This window comes from Lepisma saccharinum, chromosome 20 (assembly GCF_977018435.1).
Source record: "Lepisma saccharinum chromosome 20, izLepSacc3.1, whole genome shotgun sequence".
Taxonomy (NCBI): domain Eukaryota; kingdom Metazoa; phylum Arthropoda; class Insecta; order Zygentoma; family Lepismatidae; genus Lepisma; species Lepisma saccharinum.
In genome coordinates, this window is record NC_139248.1 from 59,969,535 (window position 1) to 59,991,102 (window position 21,568).

Consider the following 21,568-nt stretch of genomic DNA (forward strand, 5'->3'; position numbering starts at 1 on the left):
ATGACAGGCTTAAGCAACAAGTGCTAATGAACGAGGACGCTATAGATAGATTGGAAAGTCAATCAAGAAGAAATAACCTCGTTTTCTACAACATAAGGGAGGAACGTGAGGAGACATGGGCCAGAACAGAAGACTTGGTAAGGGAGTTTTTATCAACGGAAATGGGAATCGATACTGATGATTTCGACATTGACAGAGCACATCGTCTCGGCAGGCCAAACGGACGGACCCGGCCAATAATTGTAAAATTGGCATTTTATAAAAGGAGGGAGGAAATTTTATCGAACAGTTATAGAGCCAAGAATACACCAGTCTATATCCAAGAAGACTACACGCGCCGAACGCGGATGGTACGTTCAGAACTCAAGCCGTACCTTATAGAAGCAAAGGCTCGCAGTCAACATGTTAAATTGCAATATAACAAGCTACTCATAAATGGAAAACCATTTACTTTGGAAGAACTGAAATCCCCTAACAACGTCTCGTCAAAACCAGTTCCAGCAAGTTCCAGAAACGCAGAAGTAAATTTGGCAACAACTTCGGACAAAGGACCCCGATCGTCTCCAGGAAAGAAGGAAGTCGTCGACCTCGGCGGAAACAGCAGGACTCCCCCACCCCTTCACACAGTGGACAATCGCCAGCGTCTGGAACTGCATCTGATAGAACGTGGACGTCCAAAACCCCCAGGCCATGAGTTTCGGAAGGTGCGTGCAGTTTCTATGGAGGGATGAAGACGAAGGCCGAGTCTCGGAAGCAAGTTGGAAATCCCCACCCCCTCCCAAATCCCACCCCTCCCCCAAGTGACGTGGTAGCAGTGACAGCAACGGAGGAAGAATGTCAGCCCGGGGGCAACTCCCACAAACGTAAACACGTAAGTTCTCAGACTAAAATATTTAGCATAGTGTACCAAAATGTTCGCGGGTTGCGTAGTTGCAAGTGTTCTCTCAGAACATATTATCTAACAATTACAGCATCGTAGCAATTACAGAGACTTGGCTTAATGAAAACCATCTAAGCACGGAACTTTTTGATGATCGCTATAACGTGTTCCGATCTGACAGGAACCCGACTGACTCTGGGAAAAATCTGGGCGGGGGTGCTCTTCTGGCAATTCATAACAAATACGCAGCGACGCTCGTAGGCAAATTTAACGACGACCCTAACGTCGACTCATTGCTTGTGAAAATTGTAATTCATGGACTGCCTACTTTATACATCTGAATTGTTTACTTTACTCCATGCTGTAATGACAAGTCTTACAACTTATTTTATAATTTTCTTGAAAGGCATTGTAGACCCACACATAACATTCTCCTCATAGGGGATTTCAACATCCCTTGCATAACAAGCAACGAATACAACCTCGTTAACGCCACTCCCGTATGTCGCGAATTATACAATCAAATGTGCTTTTTTCAATTACGCAGCGTAAATAACATTCAAAATAGTAACGGCAAAACTCTCGATCTTGTGCTAAGTAACGTTTTTGGCATGCAGTTGACACGAGAAACTCAGCCACTCGTGCCTGAGGATAAGCATCATCCTTGTCTCGTAATGGAAATAAAGCACAGAAAAAGGACACAGAGTAACCATCCACCAAACAACCTCTCGTACAATTTAAAAAAAGCTGACTTTAACAAACTATACAACAAAATATCGGTCGTTAACTGGGATACACTAAAACTCTGTGATAACGTAAACGAAATGACAGATATGTTTTACAACATAATATACGAATCATTTGACGCGTGCATCCCCTTAAGACGCCTAACCCCTCCTAAATATCCATGCTGGTTTACCGCCAATATAATTAAAAAAATAAAAGCAAAGGCTCACCACCACCAAAAATGGAAGCAAAACGTAGGTAACCCAGTTCACCATGCCAACAAATTTAAAGAACTCAGAAAAGCAATCAAAAAAGAAATATCAGCCGCCCATAATAATTACTTGTTCGACATCGAAAGCAATATTCAAAGTGACCCGTCACTTTTCTGGTCGTACATAAATCGCAATAGGCAAAACAAACAGTTTCCAGTTTCTTCAAACAATGAACCCATATTAAACCTGAATACCGTCGTTGATGAATTTGCGAAATACTTTCAATCTGTGTACGCAAACAATACGGCAAAGTATAACCTCGAGATCATGGCGGGGCACACAGAGTGCAAAACGCTAGATTCACTCAACATTCAGATGATCAGTATGTCTGAAATTGAAGCAGCTGTAAAAAAATTAAAGCCAAAGAAGTCGGCAGGGCCAGACAAAATCCCACCCTACATCTTCAAAGGATGTGTAGACATTTTAAAAATTCCACTCTTTATTATCTACAATGCGATATTATCTTCCACGCAGTTTCCCGAACGGTGGAAAGTTACTGCTGTATGTCCAGTACCGAAATCCTCGGAGAACAGAAACATACAAAACCATCGTCCTATAGCTCTTTTATCTGCCCCTGCTAAAATATTTGAGCAAATCTTATATTGCCACATATATAACCATGTCAGAGAAACTTTTTCTGAATACCAGCATGGCTTTCTGCCCAACTGCTCAATAGAAACAAACCTTGGCGAGAAACTGCATTATATAAGCACGGTGCTAGATGATGGGGGGCAGGTGGATGTAATATACACTGATTTTTCCAAAGCCTTTGACACTGTAAATCATGATGTACTACTAAGTAAATTGGGAACTTTCAACTTTTCCCTTCCCCTCAGGAAACTTATGGCGTCATATTTAATGAATAGAAAACAATATATTTCGTATAAAGGCCACACATCCAGCGAATTTCTAGTACGTTCCGGAGTACCTCAAGGGTCGAACATAGGACCTCTTCTCTTTCTTCTATTAATCAACGATTTACCAGAGCATTTGATTAATTCTAGAAAACTCTTATTTGCAGACGACCTGAAATTCTTTCAAAGAATAAAAAATATTGAAGACTGTATCTGTCTACAACAAGACATAAATAGGTTGAGTGCGTGGTGCTTGTGCAACGGTCTTTCTCTTAATGCAGCAAAATGCTATTCTGTTACTTATTCTAAACAAAAAACGATCTTAAATTTTCAATATAAACTTAATAATACCCATCTAAAAAAATCTGAAACAGCAAAGGACCTAGGAATATATTTTGACTCTAAGCTAACTTTCACTCACCATATTAACAAAGTAATAGGCAACGCTTACAAACTTATCGGGTTCATTATTAGAATGGGCAGAGACTTTCGAGACACCCAAACACTTAAGGTATTATATTACTCATTAGTGCGTTCAAAACTTGAATTCGGGTCTGTTGTATGGAACACTGACAGTATAGTACAGACTACAAAAATAGAGCGAGTACAATCAAAGATGTTACGTTATATGAAGTATAAACTTGAAGGTATTTATCCCAAATTTGATTCGTACAGTAATCTAATAGAGGAGCTCCGAATGCACAGGCTTGACGATCGAAGGACAATGCGCGACCTGCTGCTGCTCTGGAAAATATATAATGGAAAACTTCGCTCTCCTCTTTGGATCTCACAATTTAAATTACGCGTTCCTAACAATAAGACGCGACCCAATCATCAAACCTTTTTTGTGAATAGAGCGCGAACAAACATTGTCAAGAAATCCCCTATCTGGAGAATGAGTATTCTCTACAATGCCTTGGAAAAGCGTAACAAAAATATTGATTTGTTCTCTATGCCATATATACAATTTAAAAACTGTGTAATGAAAACAATATCAAATAACAGTCACTGAAGCATGTATAAAACCCTGTATCTCTGAACTCTCTAACTGGGCGCCAGCCTGTTGAGTTCATTATTGAAAATAAATAAATAAATAAATAAATAAATATAGACATTGATGAGTATTTAGTTTTTGGAAATGTCGCGAGTCGCACTGTGCAAATTACGTAATGCTTAACAAATGAGCATCGATTGGAAAGATATATAAGTAGATACGGAGCTTAGTTTGCACGCATTCCATCAGCGTCTGCTCCACGATATAAACATCTAATGACACTTGGGAATAAAGATACCTGTATTTCGCCAAGCGCATTTACACTTCGAAATTTATAATGGTATGGGACGACAGGTTAAGATCGGCCGAAATCCTTCGAGGTTAATGACGCCTGCCTATTGGACATGTATTTGTCACTGTTGACCCATATGTTATCATTCTTACGGATAAATGATAGAATTTCAGATCTTCGAACTTTATTTTGGCCTTCTTCAAAATTTATTCAACGCCGACTTATTTGGGCAAGGAAGCAAGGCTAGACATGTAATTCAATGTCTCTCGTTTTTTAATGGAAAATGTCATCATTGGCGTGTATCTTGATGCAAGCTCTGCCTACTAACGTTTCTCGATCCCAAGTACTCAGTGGAGCCCGTAGATTCTATTCTGCTTAAATCCTGCCCGTATTGACATCGATACTCGTGACACATTTTGGTCGCAATAATGTAGGAAGGGGCACGTACGAAAGTTTTTGTCTGCTACTGAATGTAGGCCGTAAGCTTCGTCTACGGTTACATAAACGACAGGGTTCTCTTCCCTGGTACGGCTTCCTCCTTGCGACACACATGCACACGTAACTATTGCCTGCACATATACATATTTGGATTTTTCCCATGGAGACATGCAGCAAATTAGAATTCTGGATTCATCGAATCTAATATTAACGAACAGGGGATTCTGTATTTATTTTAAATTTAAGGATATTCATGGATTGTAAATTGTAACTAAGTGAAATGTAAGGTTTCGTATGTATTGGAAATAAACCATCTCCTGGATAAAAATGAATGAAAAGAAAGGTCAAAGTAACCTCCCAGAAGATGCATTTGCCAAACTTAAAATTTAAGAAGAGTCGTTCATTTATTTCATGATTCACCAACACCTCCCTTAAGTTCTCAATGCTTTATTCACCAAGCCCGTACCTGAGAGGGGTCAGAGTATCCCATTTATCCGTCTGAGTTTTAGCCGAGGTGAAATTAGAACATAAGGTATTGGAAGACAGAGGCAGACTAGGATTACCATAATTTGCAGCTCTGTGTGTGTGTTACTGAAAGGCTATAGTGGAGAGTGAAATAATACACAGTTATATTTATATGAACATATATATATATATATATGTATATACGCAGATGAATTGCGTCCTATATAAAGCTAAGGTCATGCGTGAATAAGCGCGCGTAACGGCCATGGTAAGTCTCGCAGGTAGGTAAGACGAGCAGAGCCGCGCTCGCTGTGAAAGAGGTTGAGTTGACAGTAGCGTCCAGACGTTCGTCGCGTCCAGTTAAGCAGCTACCGTGCGACCGATCAGCGGTTGTGCGTTTTTTTTCGCCTGTGCCTCATTGTCTACACGTTAGTAACGTGATAGCCCGTAGTATATTTGGGTATACAAACTGACCAAGTGAGTAAGTCACGTCGCCTTGGCAATTGGCGCTGCCATTGCATTGTCGTGACAATCCTGCCTTTTGAGTGTCCCATGATTCACATCAGAGGATAACTAACCTCAGCAGAAAGTTTTGACATTCACAACAAACCTGCTACTTTAAAAAAATTAACAGCTTTCTTCTGTAACTTTGCATAGTCAAGTTATTATAAATATACACAAAATGTTATTTACAAAGTAAAGTAAGATGGCTTTATTTGTTTAAAAAATATGTGTGCCTAATTGCGAGAAAGTAAACACCTTATAGGTATAGGCTACATATTGTGGAACGATTCCGCTATTTGTGGAATGTATGGCGAGAGATTTTACCTTTTTTACAGAGTCTCCCTTGAATCGTTCCACAATATATGTACATACATAAATACACACACACATGCTAATCACTCGCGGTATATGATGATTTACTTGCGTTCTAAATAATTATCATGCATTGAATTTAACAACTTGATCACAATGCGAGAATCTTATTTTACAGAAAATTCAAGAAACAGCGTTTTTTCCTTTTCGAACTCAAGTTGTTAGTTAACACAGCAAGAAACGGACACCCGGTTTCATTGTTCACTTATCAGTTTTCAATATCTGGATATCTGTATGTATAATGCGAATACTATTCAGGTTATAACAGTATCCAATTAATTAACATTCTGCTAATAGAGGTTTATATTGAGGATATTGATATGATTTTCTTACGATGGGTTTTCAGATGATGTGAATTGGGTATACAAATAGCCAGGAGATCAACAAGTACAAAGCTATCTAGGTATCTGTTTAATGAGTATCCAGATGACCAGTATATGGATATCCAGATAAAATGTATACTCGAATCCAGATGCGCATATCCAGGTAATGGATATCTAAGCATACAGATGACTCACATTCAGATGCTACTTAGCCAGATGTAAATAGGATGGATATGTAGGTATCGAGTTGACAGACATGAAGGAGACCAGAATCTGAATAACATGTATTGAGTGACAGCTCTTCGAACAACGAGTATCTGAGGGAGGGAGGGAGTTTGAGGAGTCAAGAGTTTTATACTACAATCTGTCTTTGTCACTTTTATAATACAGTTTGTTCTTTGTGAGTGTCCCTTGATCAATTTCATCATATCATCACTCATGTCCATTGTCGCAGTTAGCCAAAAGTGGCACGGAAGCGACGCCACATAACAAAAATCTAATCCAAAACATATATTCCACCTCTACGTAATACATCCGGGTAACTGCTGTCTTGGAGGCCAACGAGGCTCTGGCGGCTGGACTCACAGCCAGTATAATCCTTTGAGGGGTTCGTGTTGTGCGCTGTCCACTTGTGCTCTTGAATATCCTTCTATCTAGTTCATCTTATCACCAGCCATTCTTATCTTTTCGATTATCCAAACGTGGTACATGACCGAAGTAAAATTAAAACAATCAGTCAATCAAAAGAAAAAAAGAAAAAAGAATGTCTTTGAACCCCAACAAATCAGAAACCTACACGATTGTCTCCTAATGTCACCATACATATCTCAAGGCACCTCCTCTTTTTTAAACCTTCTTTTGTTTCGAACTCTGCTTCATATTATTTCTTTTCTCATTTAGATTCAATTACGAAACGTTTTTAATTTCTCTCTAAATACGTCATTACTTATTCTGCCGTGAAATTGCATCTGATACTTTTTCCTTAATTGAGTCGCTCGTCTTATTCCGCTCGCATAATTCTCAGTCGATCAGACACATTGGAACTTCCTACGTTAATTGAAGCTATTTCTGATATTCGTTATTAAACAACGCAAGAACCGTGGAACAGTCAGTGACGAAAGAAGCTTCAGCCTGTTCGTCGCCTCCTGTTTATGAACAAATCTTCCTTCGCGGGTTTAATTAAAAACAAAGATGCGAATTCAATGAGAGCGCACGAAGGCGGTTTCTGAGAATATTGAGATTTTCTCTCACTGTTATTAGTTGCGATAATTTTCAGGAGTAATTAATGATTTTTCCCAGAAACGTGAGATTAATATACAGATACAGTACATTGTAGTTTGATTCTTAGAATGAACGGTGCTGGAACGGTTTTCGTCTGTGGGCTACAAAGTTCAACCCCCCCCCCCCCACACACACATGCACGCACATACGTGTATGTAATATATGAAGGTCATCCCATATTATTTCAGCCAACAATTGTACCTTCATCATATTTTAAAATGTTAAATAATTACCGAAGAAAGCAGGTTTGTTCCCTGTTGTCCCTTAATGTTGAACGGTCGTTTTGCACGTCGCGTCCCATCGTGTTGTCGACTGAGCCACGGGGAACCCTCAACAGATGAAGGATTAAGCACACTCTTATATACATAAGTAATTCCTGTCCAACAGATGACGCTCGTTTGCATTGAAACTACATCAGAAATACCATACAAGGTGCACATCTCTGTGGAAATATATTATCTGTTGCTTATATCACAACTGAATGAACCCCGAAAGTGCAAATTTCAAGCCCCGAAATTTTTTTTTGAACAGTGCAAATCCGAGACAACATCGAATGCTACGAACAATGCGCCTTGACATCAACAACGTTCTCTGATAGATGGTATTGGAGTAGATTTTTAAACAAAATCTAGTATGTAAAAGACTTCTAACTCTTCATGTAACATTGTACTCGAGGTGTAAGGCGTAGCTCTCCGGTAAGCACGTAATGTCAACCTAACTTCAAAGTAGTTCATCCCGGTAAACTACATGTCTGCAGGCCAACGAGGCCCTGGCGTCTGGACCTGCAGCCAGTATAATCAATCCCCTGTAGCCTTGCATTTAACCTTGGTTAGAAGATTTTAGTCCTTCGAGACAAGTGAATATTATTATTAATTTACAGCTTACGTAATCAAGCTTATGTATAGCTTACGATTCCTTTTTAATTACGTAAGTAAAACTACACGTATTCTCCGAAGTACTTCGCATGCTTGTGGACTGTATCTTGTAAACTTGATTTTAAAGGCACACGAAACGCGATTTTTTTGTGTCTTAACGGGAATCTCTGGAGCCAAGAAATGGAAGCATGTCCTCTGCCCAAGTATTGACTCGAGAGGGCTCGACCAATCAACGCGTGAGAGGGGAAGTGAGTTCGTTGTAGGGAGGAGGGGGGAGAACGCGGCCACTGCTACCAGTCGTTTGCAGCAGCGAGCACTTCTTTGCTCCGTCCACTCCATTTCTCACCTTTCCCTATCTTATGCGCTGCCTTGCTCCATAGATTACTGAGACAGGATGCAGTAATTCTGCATTGCAGCAACATCCACATAAAAATTCTACCAACACGTCTGGTTTCACTGAACATGGAAATTGTAGCGAAAACTCGGTGACGTCACCAATCAAGAGGTGGAAGTGGGTGGTCGTTTCCCATCTGATGACCGCAAATGCTTCATTCCGGATGGAAAAGCAGATGAAGCAATTTGCATTGTAAACAGATCACAATATCAGTTCAAATTTTTGCGCACGCAAAAACTAATAAGCTCTCCTCATGTGATCTCAGAATCAAATTGCAGGTGGCTGAAATTGCAAATTTGGATAACGGATACGTGTGTGCTTGATGACAAGAGTTGTGTAAAGGAGAGATGCACGTATCTCATCGTTGATTCTACGGTGGATTGTGCGCCCAGTCCCTAATAACACACGCGCACGTACGGATCTACAATAGAGAAATCCTCCTGCACTAATCAATTATGTGGTATTCAGACATTATGGAAAGGGTGATAATCATTTAAGACAACTCACTTCCCCGTAGTTATCCCGGGTAACTGCTTCTTGCAGACCAACGAGACTCTGGCGTCTGTATCCACGGCCAGGATAATCTCCCATGGAGTCGTGTTGTCCTGTGTTTGTCCGTGTGCGAGCTGAGTGACCCCATACAGCCTCAGCTTTTAACAGGTAAGGGTATATTTCCTCAGAGACAGAAGAATTTTAATTTTTATAAGTAACTAGCTGATTACTCGGCGTCTCCCGGACATTTATTTATCCCAATCTTGTATTAGACAGGAAAATAAATAATTCTAACTGTAGTGTAAAATGTAACTAATTTTCAATTTGATCGTGAATGTTACCAATTAGCTTAGCGACTCCGAAAACTATGGATTCGACATTAATCTAGGTAATTTGTTGCTTTTTATTTTTAACCCTCTCTCACCCCCATGCCGATAGGTGATGAAGTTGAACCGCATTGGGAGTATCACGAAAACTATGCATTCCATTCGCAACACAGCTTGAATGTTAGACAACCCGAGAAACACTATCGTTGTGCGGGATTCAAAGAGTCACGGATGTCTGTTTGTGCGGAATATAATATCGGTGGTTCTCGATTATTTTTACGTGTTACCCCTTTCCACCCCACCCCTAGGTGTGCCAGGGGTGTCTTACGCCAAAATATTATTTCCAGATTGCAAGTGATACGTGTACCAAGTTTGGTTGAAATTGCTCCAAGTGTTGGAGAGTTTTGCCGGAACAAACAAATATACACACCCACACACACACCAACACACACCCATACACACACATACATTCATTTTTATATATATAAAGAAGATAGATAGGAGATGAAGGAATGGATATTACGTAATGCGTTAGGAAGATTTTAACAAAGTTACTTATTTTTATGTCAGGAGTTTTTCCCCAGTTTTGTTTTTGTTAAGAGGCTTATCCCCGCAGAGTATGGTGGGCAAAATTAGCCTGTAGGCTGAAATGCCCACAATTTTAAGAAAGTGAAAACTGATGGCTAATGGAAAGTTACATGTAATGACAGGTTAACGTCTCCCTCCCCCCTCCCATTAGAATTATCCCTACTCCATCGATAAGCAGTAAAAGTGCAGTGAATTACGAGCCTTGTTTCTTTATTGTGTAAAACTACAAAAGGCAAACTACGGAGCGGTGTCCACTCCTACCCTCCTGATTTCGATACTCCACATGACTTCACCCAATGCACGCAACCTAATATATGCCAATTGATACAAATATGTGGAAACCAGTAACACATTAAAGTGCGTAACTTCTAATGATGAATTTTTCGTGCATCGAAGGCTACTATTATCTGCTGCCGCACTGGTCGAAGTTAATTAGCGTAAAATACACAAATGCTCTGCCGTTAAAATATAACAGTCTGCATGTTATCTTACAGCAACGTGATGCAACAGTTTTTTTTAATTTCAATATTTTGACATTCATTAAGGTAGATAGAGATTAGACATTACACTTCCTTACACCACAAATATATTTTTAAAACCTGAATCCTTTAAAATCACTATAATTACTTTAATTCCTATGTTAACTATGTAATCGCCGTTAATACTTTAATAGATTAATTGAAGAGAAGTTAAGAAATGACAGACTGTTGCACAACTGAGTGTTCGATTAAACTAGAGGAGTTGAGACGTGATCGTGTTTTGCGGTTTGGAAGGGTTTATAATATGGGACGGACTCAGGTGAATGACGGGTTCGGTTCCAGATGTGATTCTCCACAAACGAAATGGAACATCTCTTGTGGGAGGTCGACTTGTTCCCAAACGTTAAGTGCTTTTGAGGAAATCGGGTTGAAATCCGAGGACGACCCGCTATCCAGCCACGCTGTTCATTCTCTTTAAAGGATTGATTTCATTCACGTTAATTTCTTAACAAAAACACAAACGCAAGATGCTTAAGGGCCATTCCATTGCCACGCGTGTAACACAGACAGCATTATTGGCATTAAAGTGGACCAAAGTATTCTGGTACGTAGTCATGCAACACTTCTTTTTTACAGTTTCTGCCTCTGGAGTGACAGGGCTGACCCTTTCTGTAGGCACCCAAATGTCATCCTCACTTCCACGTATAAACCCTGGACTGGATTTGCAGACTAACGAGGCTCTGGCGACTGGATTCACTGAGAGTATAATCCTCCATGGGACTCGTGTCGTTTGATGTGTTAGTAATTGTCCTTTCATTTTATCACCATTCAGTTTCATCTTCTCAATTAGCCAGAAGTGGCAGAAAAGCGAAGTAAAATAAATCAACTCGTTCATTCCTTTATTCATTATTACAGTTTCTCTGCAATGCATTATGAAACTAAACACTGTTGATTAAACGTAACTGCCCTTAGAATACTTTTATATATATTTTGTCACGGATGGGACAGATAAAACACTTCCTCTTTACTTAACAACAAATTTTGTTTAAAATTACTGTGAATTTTCAAATGTAAAATTTCGCGAATTATTCTTATGCCAATCCAACCCCAGTGACACCTTCAAAAACTAAATCAGAGCAACCTTCCGAGAACTTTGGAACCATTGTTGCCATAAATGTGTGTATTGTTAGTGCTATTCAACGTGGTATCGGATTTGCTTAGTTTTTTAAACCAACATCTCGGGCTGGAAATTTAAATTTGAAGCTTAAGTTCTGATGAAAGGTAAAATAAAATCCATTTCTACAGAGAAGTGCACCTTGTACCACCTTTCTCCCGTACTTAAAATGTAAAGGAGCGTCATCTGGTGGACAGAGATCACTTATGGACATAAGAAGGCTCTTAATTCTTTATCTCTTGAGGATTACCCCTGGCTCAGTTGACAACGCGGCGGGATTCGACGTGCAAGGGGATTGGACTACTAGGAAGGCAACGATTTGCAAATTGGATACCGAAAAGGAACTACAAAGAAGACAGGATACCGACGAGAGCCTCAGCGGAATCTTTTCATTTGTGTTTCAAGTGACACTTTTATCTCCCATTACGTTTTTGGAATCCTAAAGTGTCTTGTAACACGAAACTTAAAATGGCTCCTGGCATGGAATCTGCATTGATTTCTAAATTGATGCGCGATGCAGTGCCCGTAGTTGGCAACGCCATTGATTTGTACTTTTAGGTGTGTCACGACTAGAAATTGAGAGATCGATGAAAATAAAGGGTCAAGGAAGGGAAGGAAGCACCCGTGGCCTTTGTGAAATGTTCTATCTCAGCAGGGGTGCCCAGAGGCGGGTTTGTGGATGCAAGTTGAGGGAATTTCTTGTGTGGTGGAAATTTTACGGAATGAATAACGCGGCGTTAAGATTTAAGAATCACTTCTTGTACTGCCATGACATGACATGAATAATACGTATTTTTCTGGGGCAAGTGTGGACAATGTCCAGTTCTTACACAAGAAGTGGTAAATTCCCAGTTGAATTATAGTGAGGAGATTAAGCATAAACTGGCGGCGGTGTTATATTCGGTTGCCATCCTTTAAAAAAGAATAAAAGTATAAAAATCAGATGCCTGAAGTTTCTTTTCAATTTTGATCAGTGTGTATATTAATGGATGACGTGCAACCTCTCCCAGAAATATTTCTCATATTTGTGTTTTGTTCGCTATTAATATGCTATAGTTTTTTACATCATGTTCTAAGCAGAAATTTAAATCTTTCACCACTGTGGAATTATTATTATTATGGCATTATTATTATTATTATTATTATGGCATTATTATTATTATTATTATGGCATTATTATTATTATTACTATTATTATTGGAATTTTTCTGGTATTTTTTCAACACGTTCAATTTCACGTTAGCTAATAAAACAAACATACAAACTGTATTCTTGAACTACAAAATGATAAATATAATTCCTTTTGTACATATGACATGTGTAACTTTCATGCAGAACATATGTTTTAGACACGCAACATGGAATGACGTAAAATAATAAAATACATATGCAACATGTTAACACAAAATTGTGCACGTATTCAATGTTCTTTAATATAAATAAGTATATTATTTAAATACATTACATAATCAATTCATCCACCTCTTAACAAACCAACAGAAAAAAAATATAAATTAAGACTTGTCTCTTCACATGTGTGTGCTCCTTTTCCTCCAAACGATTGTTCATACGTTTAATACAAAAAATGTTTAGCAACAACAGTCTGAAGTACACATTTGGTCATACTACTCCTCTCTTTAGTAAGTTAGAATGCATTTTAGAGAAGAACCATATTGCGAGCGAAGCGAACAAAAAAATTTTCAGATCCAATTTTTGAAACCTTAAAACATTATTAATTTAATAGGGTGCAAATAATTTCACGGGACGCCATCGCATTCTCTCTTTTACAACTTTTTTCATTTGGATCGTTCGGTGCTCAGGTATGACTCCTGCCGCCTCCTAGCTATGGCTCTGGACTTGATGAGACTGAAAGAATGCAGACAATGCGAGCGAAGCCATCAAGAAAAGTTTACGAAACGTATTTTTATTTGCATAAAATTTGAAATCGAGGGGGCTATATTCCCTCTGTGCGCCCCTGAAGGTGCCCTTGGCCGTCAATGTTTGCCCCCCTAGAATTGATTTCCCCCTGTAGTTGCGCCAGTGCTGCCTTTCGTCCAGTGAAGGGGTCTGTAGTGAAGTTAGCTACTTTGTGCTGGTGCTCAGAGCTGTACTCTATTCCGGGAATTTGTGGAGCAAAGCCTCGCATAACTGTAGAGAAGGGGAGAAAGAGATTGGGTGGAGCGAAGCAGTACACGTCTTTGCACACGGCTGGTAGCGGTAATTGCTTTTTCCCTCTCCACGCAATCCCATTTCCTCGCACGTGTGCATTAGTCAAGCTCTCTAGATTCACTCAATACTTGTGGCAGAGACTTGGTTTCGTTCGCTCGCCCCAGAAATTCCAGGAATGGAGTATTCGTTGCCACGTGAGCAATATCTGAACTTAGAAATAGTTCAGGCCGGTCAGACAACGTTTGGAGAAGTGTATCAATAGAGATCAATGAAAGAATCAAAATTGAAATCTCTTAGCAGTATTATTGTTCTTAGCTAAAACACAGTGTGTATCAAAAAGAATCATCCGATTTAAAAGTTCTATATTTAGGAAACCAATTGACATAGAACCTTGCAGTAAGTTGTAAAATACATGTTGGAATATGAAGTTTCACTTACAATACGTTTTACGTTGTTGCAGGTAGGTACGTTCCGAAATTCTTAACGAAACGAATTTAACGAGAGTAGCTTGGCTCGTCAACCTGGTGAAACGAGTTATTTTACAGACTTATGGAACGCTCTTGACGAAAGCGCAGGCGCAGCGTCCTCGTGGCGTCGAGCGGAAGGCATGTCCTTATGGCAGAAATAAACTCTACTGCTGACACTGTTAATCATCTTAATCACATTGTAAGAACAGTTGAGGCACACTCGTCTTACGCATGTTGCTTCATATGCAGTTTAAAGCCATCATGCAAGCGCGTTGCCTGCACGCAGCAGACGATTCTCACCGAACAAACCAGTCTTCTGGCCCGTGCGTTTGGTGAATCTCGTTCTTGCACGAGAAGCACGGAAAGCGACTTTTGGGACAGCATAACGAAATGCACGAGAGCACTTATGGGACGGCCATTTACCATAACTCGTTTAACGCGTTCAACTCGTTCGACTTTCGGAACGGGCGCCTGGTGCTGCTTACTCTTTAGTCCGCTTCAGGATGGCATCCCAACAACCGAAAGCTTTCTGCGTTCTCCACTTCAACAAATGTGGTCCGTTACAGTTGTGCAGCGTGAGTTTCGTCGTAAATACGGTGCTGCACCACCTACCTACTGCTCACAGTATTCGACGTTGCACGCAGAATGCTGCCGGTTGCTGGGTTGCCATCGTGACGCGGACTAAAGAGTGAGCTGCACCAGTGGCACCTACCTGCAACAAAGTAAACCTTATTGCAAGCAAAACTTTATATTCCAGCATGTATTCTACAACTTACTGCAAGGTTCTATGTCCATTGGTTTCCTAAATATAGCATTTTTAAATCGGATGATTCTTTTTGATACACCCTGTATAAGCCAATGCTAGAACTAGCAGACACAGGATTTTTCCCCCTGAAAGGGGTGGAATTGTAAATGTACACATAGCTGCTTTCTGTAAAACATTTAACAACTACCGCTTTAAAACTTCGTTTTAAAAGTTGTTTAAAGACAAGAATGATAATTGGAAGTTTATATTGTCTGGGTCACCTTAAAGATGAGACATAACTAATATTAAAATCTCATCCAGTGATTTCTAATTAAGATTTCTAAGGTCATTGAACTAAGCAAAAAAATGAAATTATATATTTATAACATTGTGTTAATGTGTAACCGTGAAGCTTAAAAAAAGTGTTTTGTAGTGTCTAAAATAATTATTTTGTTAAACTAGAAGATTATAGTACTGAGCTTGATCATAGGGCTGAAACTTCTGATCAGTTGAATATTAATCCTATAGTATTCTGCGTTAGGAATGAAAACGTTTCTGTTACTGTGATAGGGTTGCTCTACTATATTTTGTTCATTTTTATATTACTTAGTTCGGTGACCTTATAAATCTTAATTAGAAATCACTGGATGAGATTTTAATATTAGTTGTCTCATCTTTTTGGTATGATGATATCTACCACTTTGGTTTATCCTGCGTACGCCAGTGAATGCGATAGCGGAGGTATCCATCCAATGGCTGCTCTGCACATGGACTCATTTTTTAAGGGGTGAAATAGTTTCAATTTCCCGCAAGAGATGGCGTAACAGTTGCAGAGGAAACTTTCCTATCAATTTTAGCATCGCCGCAAGGAGAAGCAAATTTAGTGCTGTAGTTTATTAAGACCAAGTTGATATTTTGAGGTTTAATGGATGCTCAGACGTTGAATTGATTAAATCTGCTCCTAAGATAATCAACAAATAGCACTAGGTACTTTTATCCTATGAAACACACTTGACAGTCCGGATCCGGAGACTGATATGCGACTTACTCTATTCTAGAAAGCAGGTTTCATATAAAATGACCTTCCCCTTGTGAACCGTGGGCGTGTTCTTAGTTTGATGAGCAACTCTGTAGTTTATATGCTATTTTTTGCATTCGTCGCAGCAGCATATTACTAAATCCATTACTGAACTCACGACCCGAAACACAATTGAAGCCTGCATATGAGCGTTTTTCTCGAGAAGTGAAATTTATCAAAGAAAACCGGGGATTTCGGAGTTCAGGAAATATTCTCGAACATTTCATTTTCAGAGTTGCTTTTAAGGAAGGGTTGTTGTGACCGCTTTGAACTTTCCATCAGGCTGTTGGGGGGGATAATGAATTGGAAGCCTCGTTGAACTGTAACTTGTTGAACTGTAACCCTGTAACTTGATCAAGTGAACCACTTTCGCTGAGAACTTGTTCCCAGGCACACCCTTATTAGGGCATTCTGGGAAGATACACTTGAACACAAGCTTTCAGAAGGTTGCAAGTGTCAAAACAAGTGGTCTTGGCTGACAGTCTTTCGTGGAACGTACACCATCGTGCGACCGTTGCTTTTGGCATAGATATATATAATGTAGTACTATGATCCTCCACATGGCGGAATGGTGAGCGTAACCCAGAGTTCTGGGAATTAAACCCTGGGAAAGGCATGTCTCATCAACAGGAACTTTGTGTTTTAGGTTTTCTTTTAAGAAGCGATATTATTTTTATTTTACATTTACGTGTGATTTTCGCCAAAATGGTTGATTTTTAATGATTGCTTTCATTTATTTTACTTCGCTTTTCTGCCACTTTTGGCTAATGGCGAAGATTGGGATGAGTGATGACTTGATGAAATTAAAGAATGGACACTCATCAACACCCATGCTCGGGCCGGAATTCGAACCCGGGACCTGTGGCGTCGTAGCGCGATGTGATGACCACTTTTTTTTTTTTTTAATATAAAAGGATACCCCTATTCGGCAGTATCCCCCGTCATTCACACATTTTTCACAATCTTTCACACATGTCAAGTTTCACTGTATTCACATTGGTTCTCATTATTCGGACAAACACAAACATCCAAGCCCGAGCGGGATTCGAACCAGGGACCCCTAGCATTGCAGCGAGATGAGATAACCACTCGGTCACAGGGTCCGGCACCACTCGACCACGGAGGTCGACTTTTCTTCCACAAATATTGCGATTTAATTTTAGAACTCTTTCAACGAAATATACATAAAATGATCCATTCATTGTGTTTTAAACGCTAGTAATTCAATTTGTACGTCATATGGCCTTTGGCTGTTTGTTAGTTCCATACATTGGAATCGATTCTGCGTGTCGATAGATGCACATTCCATCTCCGATTGAACCGCGCCTGTTTTTTCGCTCGGTAAAGACAAACGTCTTTTGCGCCACAGGTGTCGATGTTACGGCGCTCGTGTGACGGTAAGTGCGCACTCGATCTCCCATCAGACCCTTCCTCATCCTCGTTGTTGCTTGTTCGGATAGAAGGTGGAAAATTGTTGGAAACGTCATTTGCACGTGGTTTCATGGAGCTGTAGATTTACAGCCCGTGTCATAGTTCTTGGAGGTTAAAATTTTGGAAAATGGGCAGGTTACACCTGCATGCGTATACATGGTATACATTTTCATTATAAAGCCAAAAGCACAACATATGTTAAAGTTTAGATGCATATTTCGTTTCTTAAGCAAGAAATAGGTTGAATTTTACAATTCGCGTTATGTGCTAAATTCGTGAATTCGAGTTATTTAATGATATCGAATGCATGAGAAAGCAGTTGAGAACATGTCATTGCACATACATAAACACTTGTTTTTCAACAATTAACATTTTGCGGTGTTATCGCAATAAGAAAAATCAACGACCCTACTCACCATTCATTTCATAAATTTATCACTCCTACTAATCGTCGCGATTAACCCAGGAAGTAGAAAGCGACGATCGATTGATATGTTTCAATTTTCTTCTTTTCTGACACTTTTGGCGAAAATCGAAGATGAGAATGAGAGGTGATATGATGGAATTTATGAAAGGACAATCACAAGCTCACATGGTCAGTATACACAAGTCCCACTGTGACGTATTTTTCTGCGGCGATTAAAAATGTATAAAACTATCATTCTACTACCGCAGGAATACGCCTAAAGTTCGCCTCACCTCAATGCATGCATGCATGGCGTCTTTTTTGTTGTTTTGGTAATAATTGCGGAATTGTCCGATAGAGGGAGATAGCAGCATTTTTCCGCTTCTGGAGGCAGCTCATTCATCGTGAAGCTATACACACACCCAGTACATTAGACAGAAGACTATATTGGCTATGAATCCTGGTTAAAAGTGCTCAAAATGTCAATGAATTACAAAATTGTTGAAATCGTTTTTTATGTATACGTTTGTTTTCTATTAATACAAATCACTTCGATTTTGTACTTATATTTTACTTTTGATATTATTTTACTTTCATTGTCCATATATTGCTATTGTTGTAGGTCTGTTAATGGACTCTTAAGACAGAGGGTGGGGGGAAGAAAAGTGATTCTAGTAAAGCGCTCACACAGAGATTGTTATTATCCTTTGTTCTGTGCGTGTGTGTTCGATATTATTCTTAGGGAAGTATATTTGGAGTCAAAACTAATTGCTTATCTTTTGTTACAACAAAACCTCTCCCACCTAGAAGTTTTTGTTGCAGGATTTCTTTTAGGACAACAGTGTTGCTATGGGAAATCTCCCCCCAGGATTTTACACCTTCCTTGTGAGGGCGTCACAAAGAGACTACTCAGTGGGTCCATCTCTTCTTGGAGAAGAAGATGCTCTTCCTCACGTTCTTCAATAACGCCTCCTGTCGTCCTGAATCTTCCGAAGCGATGAACAAACCAATCCCACCGACGGTCATCTCTCTTTATTGGCAGGAAGATCGCCGGGATTTGGAATCTAGGAACTCTCGACAGAAACGCGTTTAAGTTGGAAAATGCTTCGGAACAAATATTTTCCTTTTCGTAATCTTTTTTATTTTCTTTCTTTTTAACACGAGAGCAAGAACCTGAATGTAGTGCAATGCTCAGGGCTGTCGTTAGGAGACGCGAGACCTCGTGAAAACTATATCCGGGAAGCCCTTATGTTTGAAAACTGAAAATATAGGAAACTTCCATTCCTTCTAAGAATTCTACAATTAAGGCAAAAGATTTTCAGTTTACCGTAATTACTACGTACTGAATATGTGTGTCAGAGAAATTTCAGATACGATGTTGTAAACAAATATATATTTTTTTAAATATATTTTTTATAATATATTTTTTAAAATATATATTTTTAAATAAATCCAGAGGATGTATTTTGAAAGCACCTATTTAACTTTATGTCGTCTTTTAGCCTTTTATTTACAGAATTCTGATTCTAATTTTCCTTTCCTGGAGTCTAGGACCTAGACATGTTTTGAAATTGAACTGGCCTGCGTTACATGATGCAAGGACGGAGATACGAATTGACATTGTAATAAAACAAAGTTCAGACTGCCCCACTTGACCGCCAGTACTGCTATGACGAATGCGGGCTCGTTGCCACGGCAGTCCTGCTAGCACACACACGTGGCAATTTCCGAAACAACGGTGAGACTGGGTATGCTGGTAGAGCAGGGAATGAAGCTTAAAATATAATTTTGAAATGCAATGAAAATGTTCGTATTGAAGGAAATGAGAAGAGTGGAACAGAGTACGTTAAAACTTAGTAACCGTGCAAACGAAGAGCACCGTGTACCATAACAAAATCGGATAAGCCCTAATGAAGGAGCATTCCCTGTGGATAGTACAGAAGTGGAAATATGGATCTACTGCATTTAGGAAATGTGTGTGTATGGTGGCTATACATGCGTGCAAGTGTTGGTGTGCGTCTGTGTGTATGTGTGTGGTAATACATGCACCCGTTGACTTAACTCTCTTTGGTGACGGAACATGTTCTACGTTCTCGATCACGCTGTCGAAGGTTCTACACTCTGTCCCAGGAATCTCTGGAGCAAGCGAAGGAAAACAAGTCTCTCTACAAGTAATGACTCTACCAATGAAAGCGGGAGAAGAGAAGTGAGTGCATGGAGGAGAAACGCGGCTACAACTACCGGCAACCAGCACTTCTTTGGTCCGCCTTCTGTATAGTCATGCTCGGCCTTGCTCCAGAGATTCCCGAGACGTAGTTTACACGCGTAGACTTGCTACACCGAGTCCTGGGACAGAGTATATGCAGAGAAGAGTTCCCGGATGCTTCAGCGCTTGCTTACATGAACTGTGAATGCATGGCTGCAAATGGCTTTTGGACTATGATCTAGTTTGTGGGAGCCAGCAACGAAATGTATTTCTTTTGTTTTTCGTTGCTCTGATCTATCAACGAGGAAAGTACTAGAGTACATCTTATCAGGGAAGTTTCAGGAAAGATTAGTTATTTATGTATATGGACAAAAACAGCACCTCACATGAATGTCGTTTATTAGCTTCATCGACGTAACAAAGTTAAACTTCGCATCAGAAACTGAACGTAAAAGACTTCATCATCTGACATGAAGACGTATCGTAAACTACGTATCGTATAAACATTTCCGAGGGAAGAACGAAAGTTCATTTACCGGAATGCCACCAGAAATGGACAATCTCATTTCGAAACTTAAAGGAACAATATGGTCACAATGTTTTAAAATTGCTCTATACATACAACTTCCACTTGTGTATGATGGTGTTGACTTTTATGTTTTCTGGTCTGGTCTAATATCATGTGGCTATTTGACATTGCAGTTTTTATGTACACATGCAAAGTTCTCGCAATTTATGATTGAAAGTCTTCAATATACACCCTTACAGGCAAACAATTCAAATATGCATCTGTTAACGATCTGTATCCTTGTGGGTGATCTTGATTACTCCGCGCGTGTGCGCACGCACACAAACACACACACAGAGAGAGAGGGGGGGGGGGTACATTTTTGTGGTTGCCACCTATTCGCCGTTGGGTTGGTCGACAGCAAGTAACATTAGGTGAAGTAGTAAGGCAGCCTGCAGCGCCTCCACTGGCTACTGCGCAGCCGTGTTCGGTCAGGATTCACCGCAAAGATACATCTCGCCAACTCTGTCATTCCAGGATAATAATGACAACAAAGATAGTAAGGAGTGATCTGAGAGTTGTTAGTCTTAATTTATTTGACGAATTGCAACACAATTCTACCCAGTGTGTACGAATAGCTCTCGCTGCGAATACGTTTGTTTATAATTCTAACTTGACCACTTTATTTTTAACTTTCTTCACATATTTTCATTAAGCAGTCCGTAGGAAATCGGAATGAATGCAGATATATATGTATTCAAAATCAAATAAAAATTAAATCGAAGTTTACAATGCGAGTTATAATCAACACGTTAAGTTAATATTACAT

The 21,568-nt window shown here is 39.6% G+C and overlaps 1 protein-coding gene across 1 annotated transcript in view; it reads left to right on the forward strand.

Moving 5' to 3' along the window:
* Nucleotides 1-727: 727 nt before the first annotated feature.
* The window catches only part of LOC146003487 (uncharacterized), a 328,072-nt gene continuing 307,231 nt past the window's right edge, over nt 728-21,568 (forward strand). The window contains exon 1 of the mRNA XM_083141777.1: nt 728-863. Coding sequence (XP_082997903.1) covers nt 728-863 — 136 coding nt within the window. The remainder of the gene's footprint in view (nt 864-21,568) is intronic.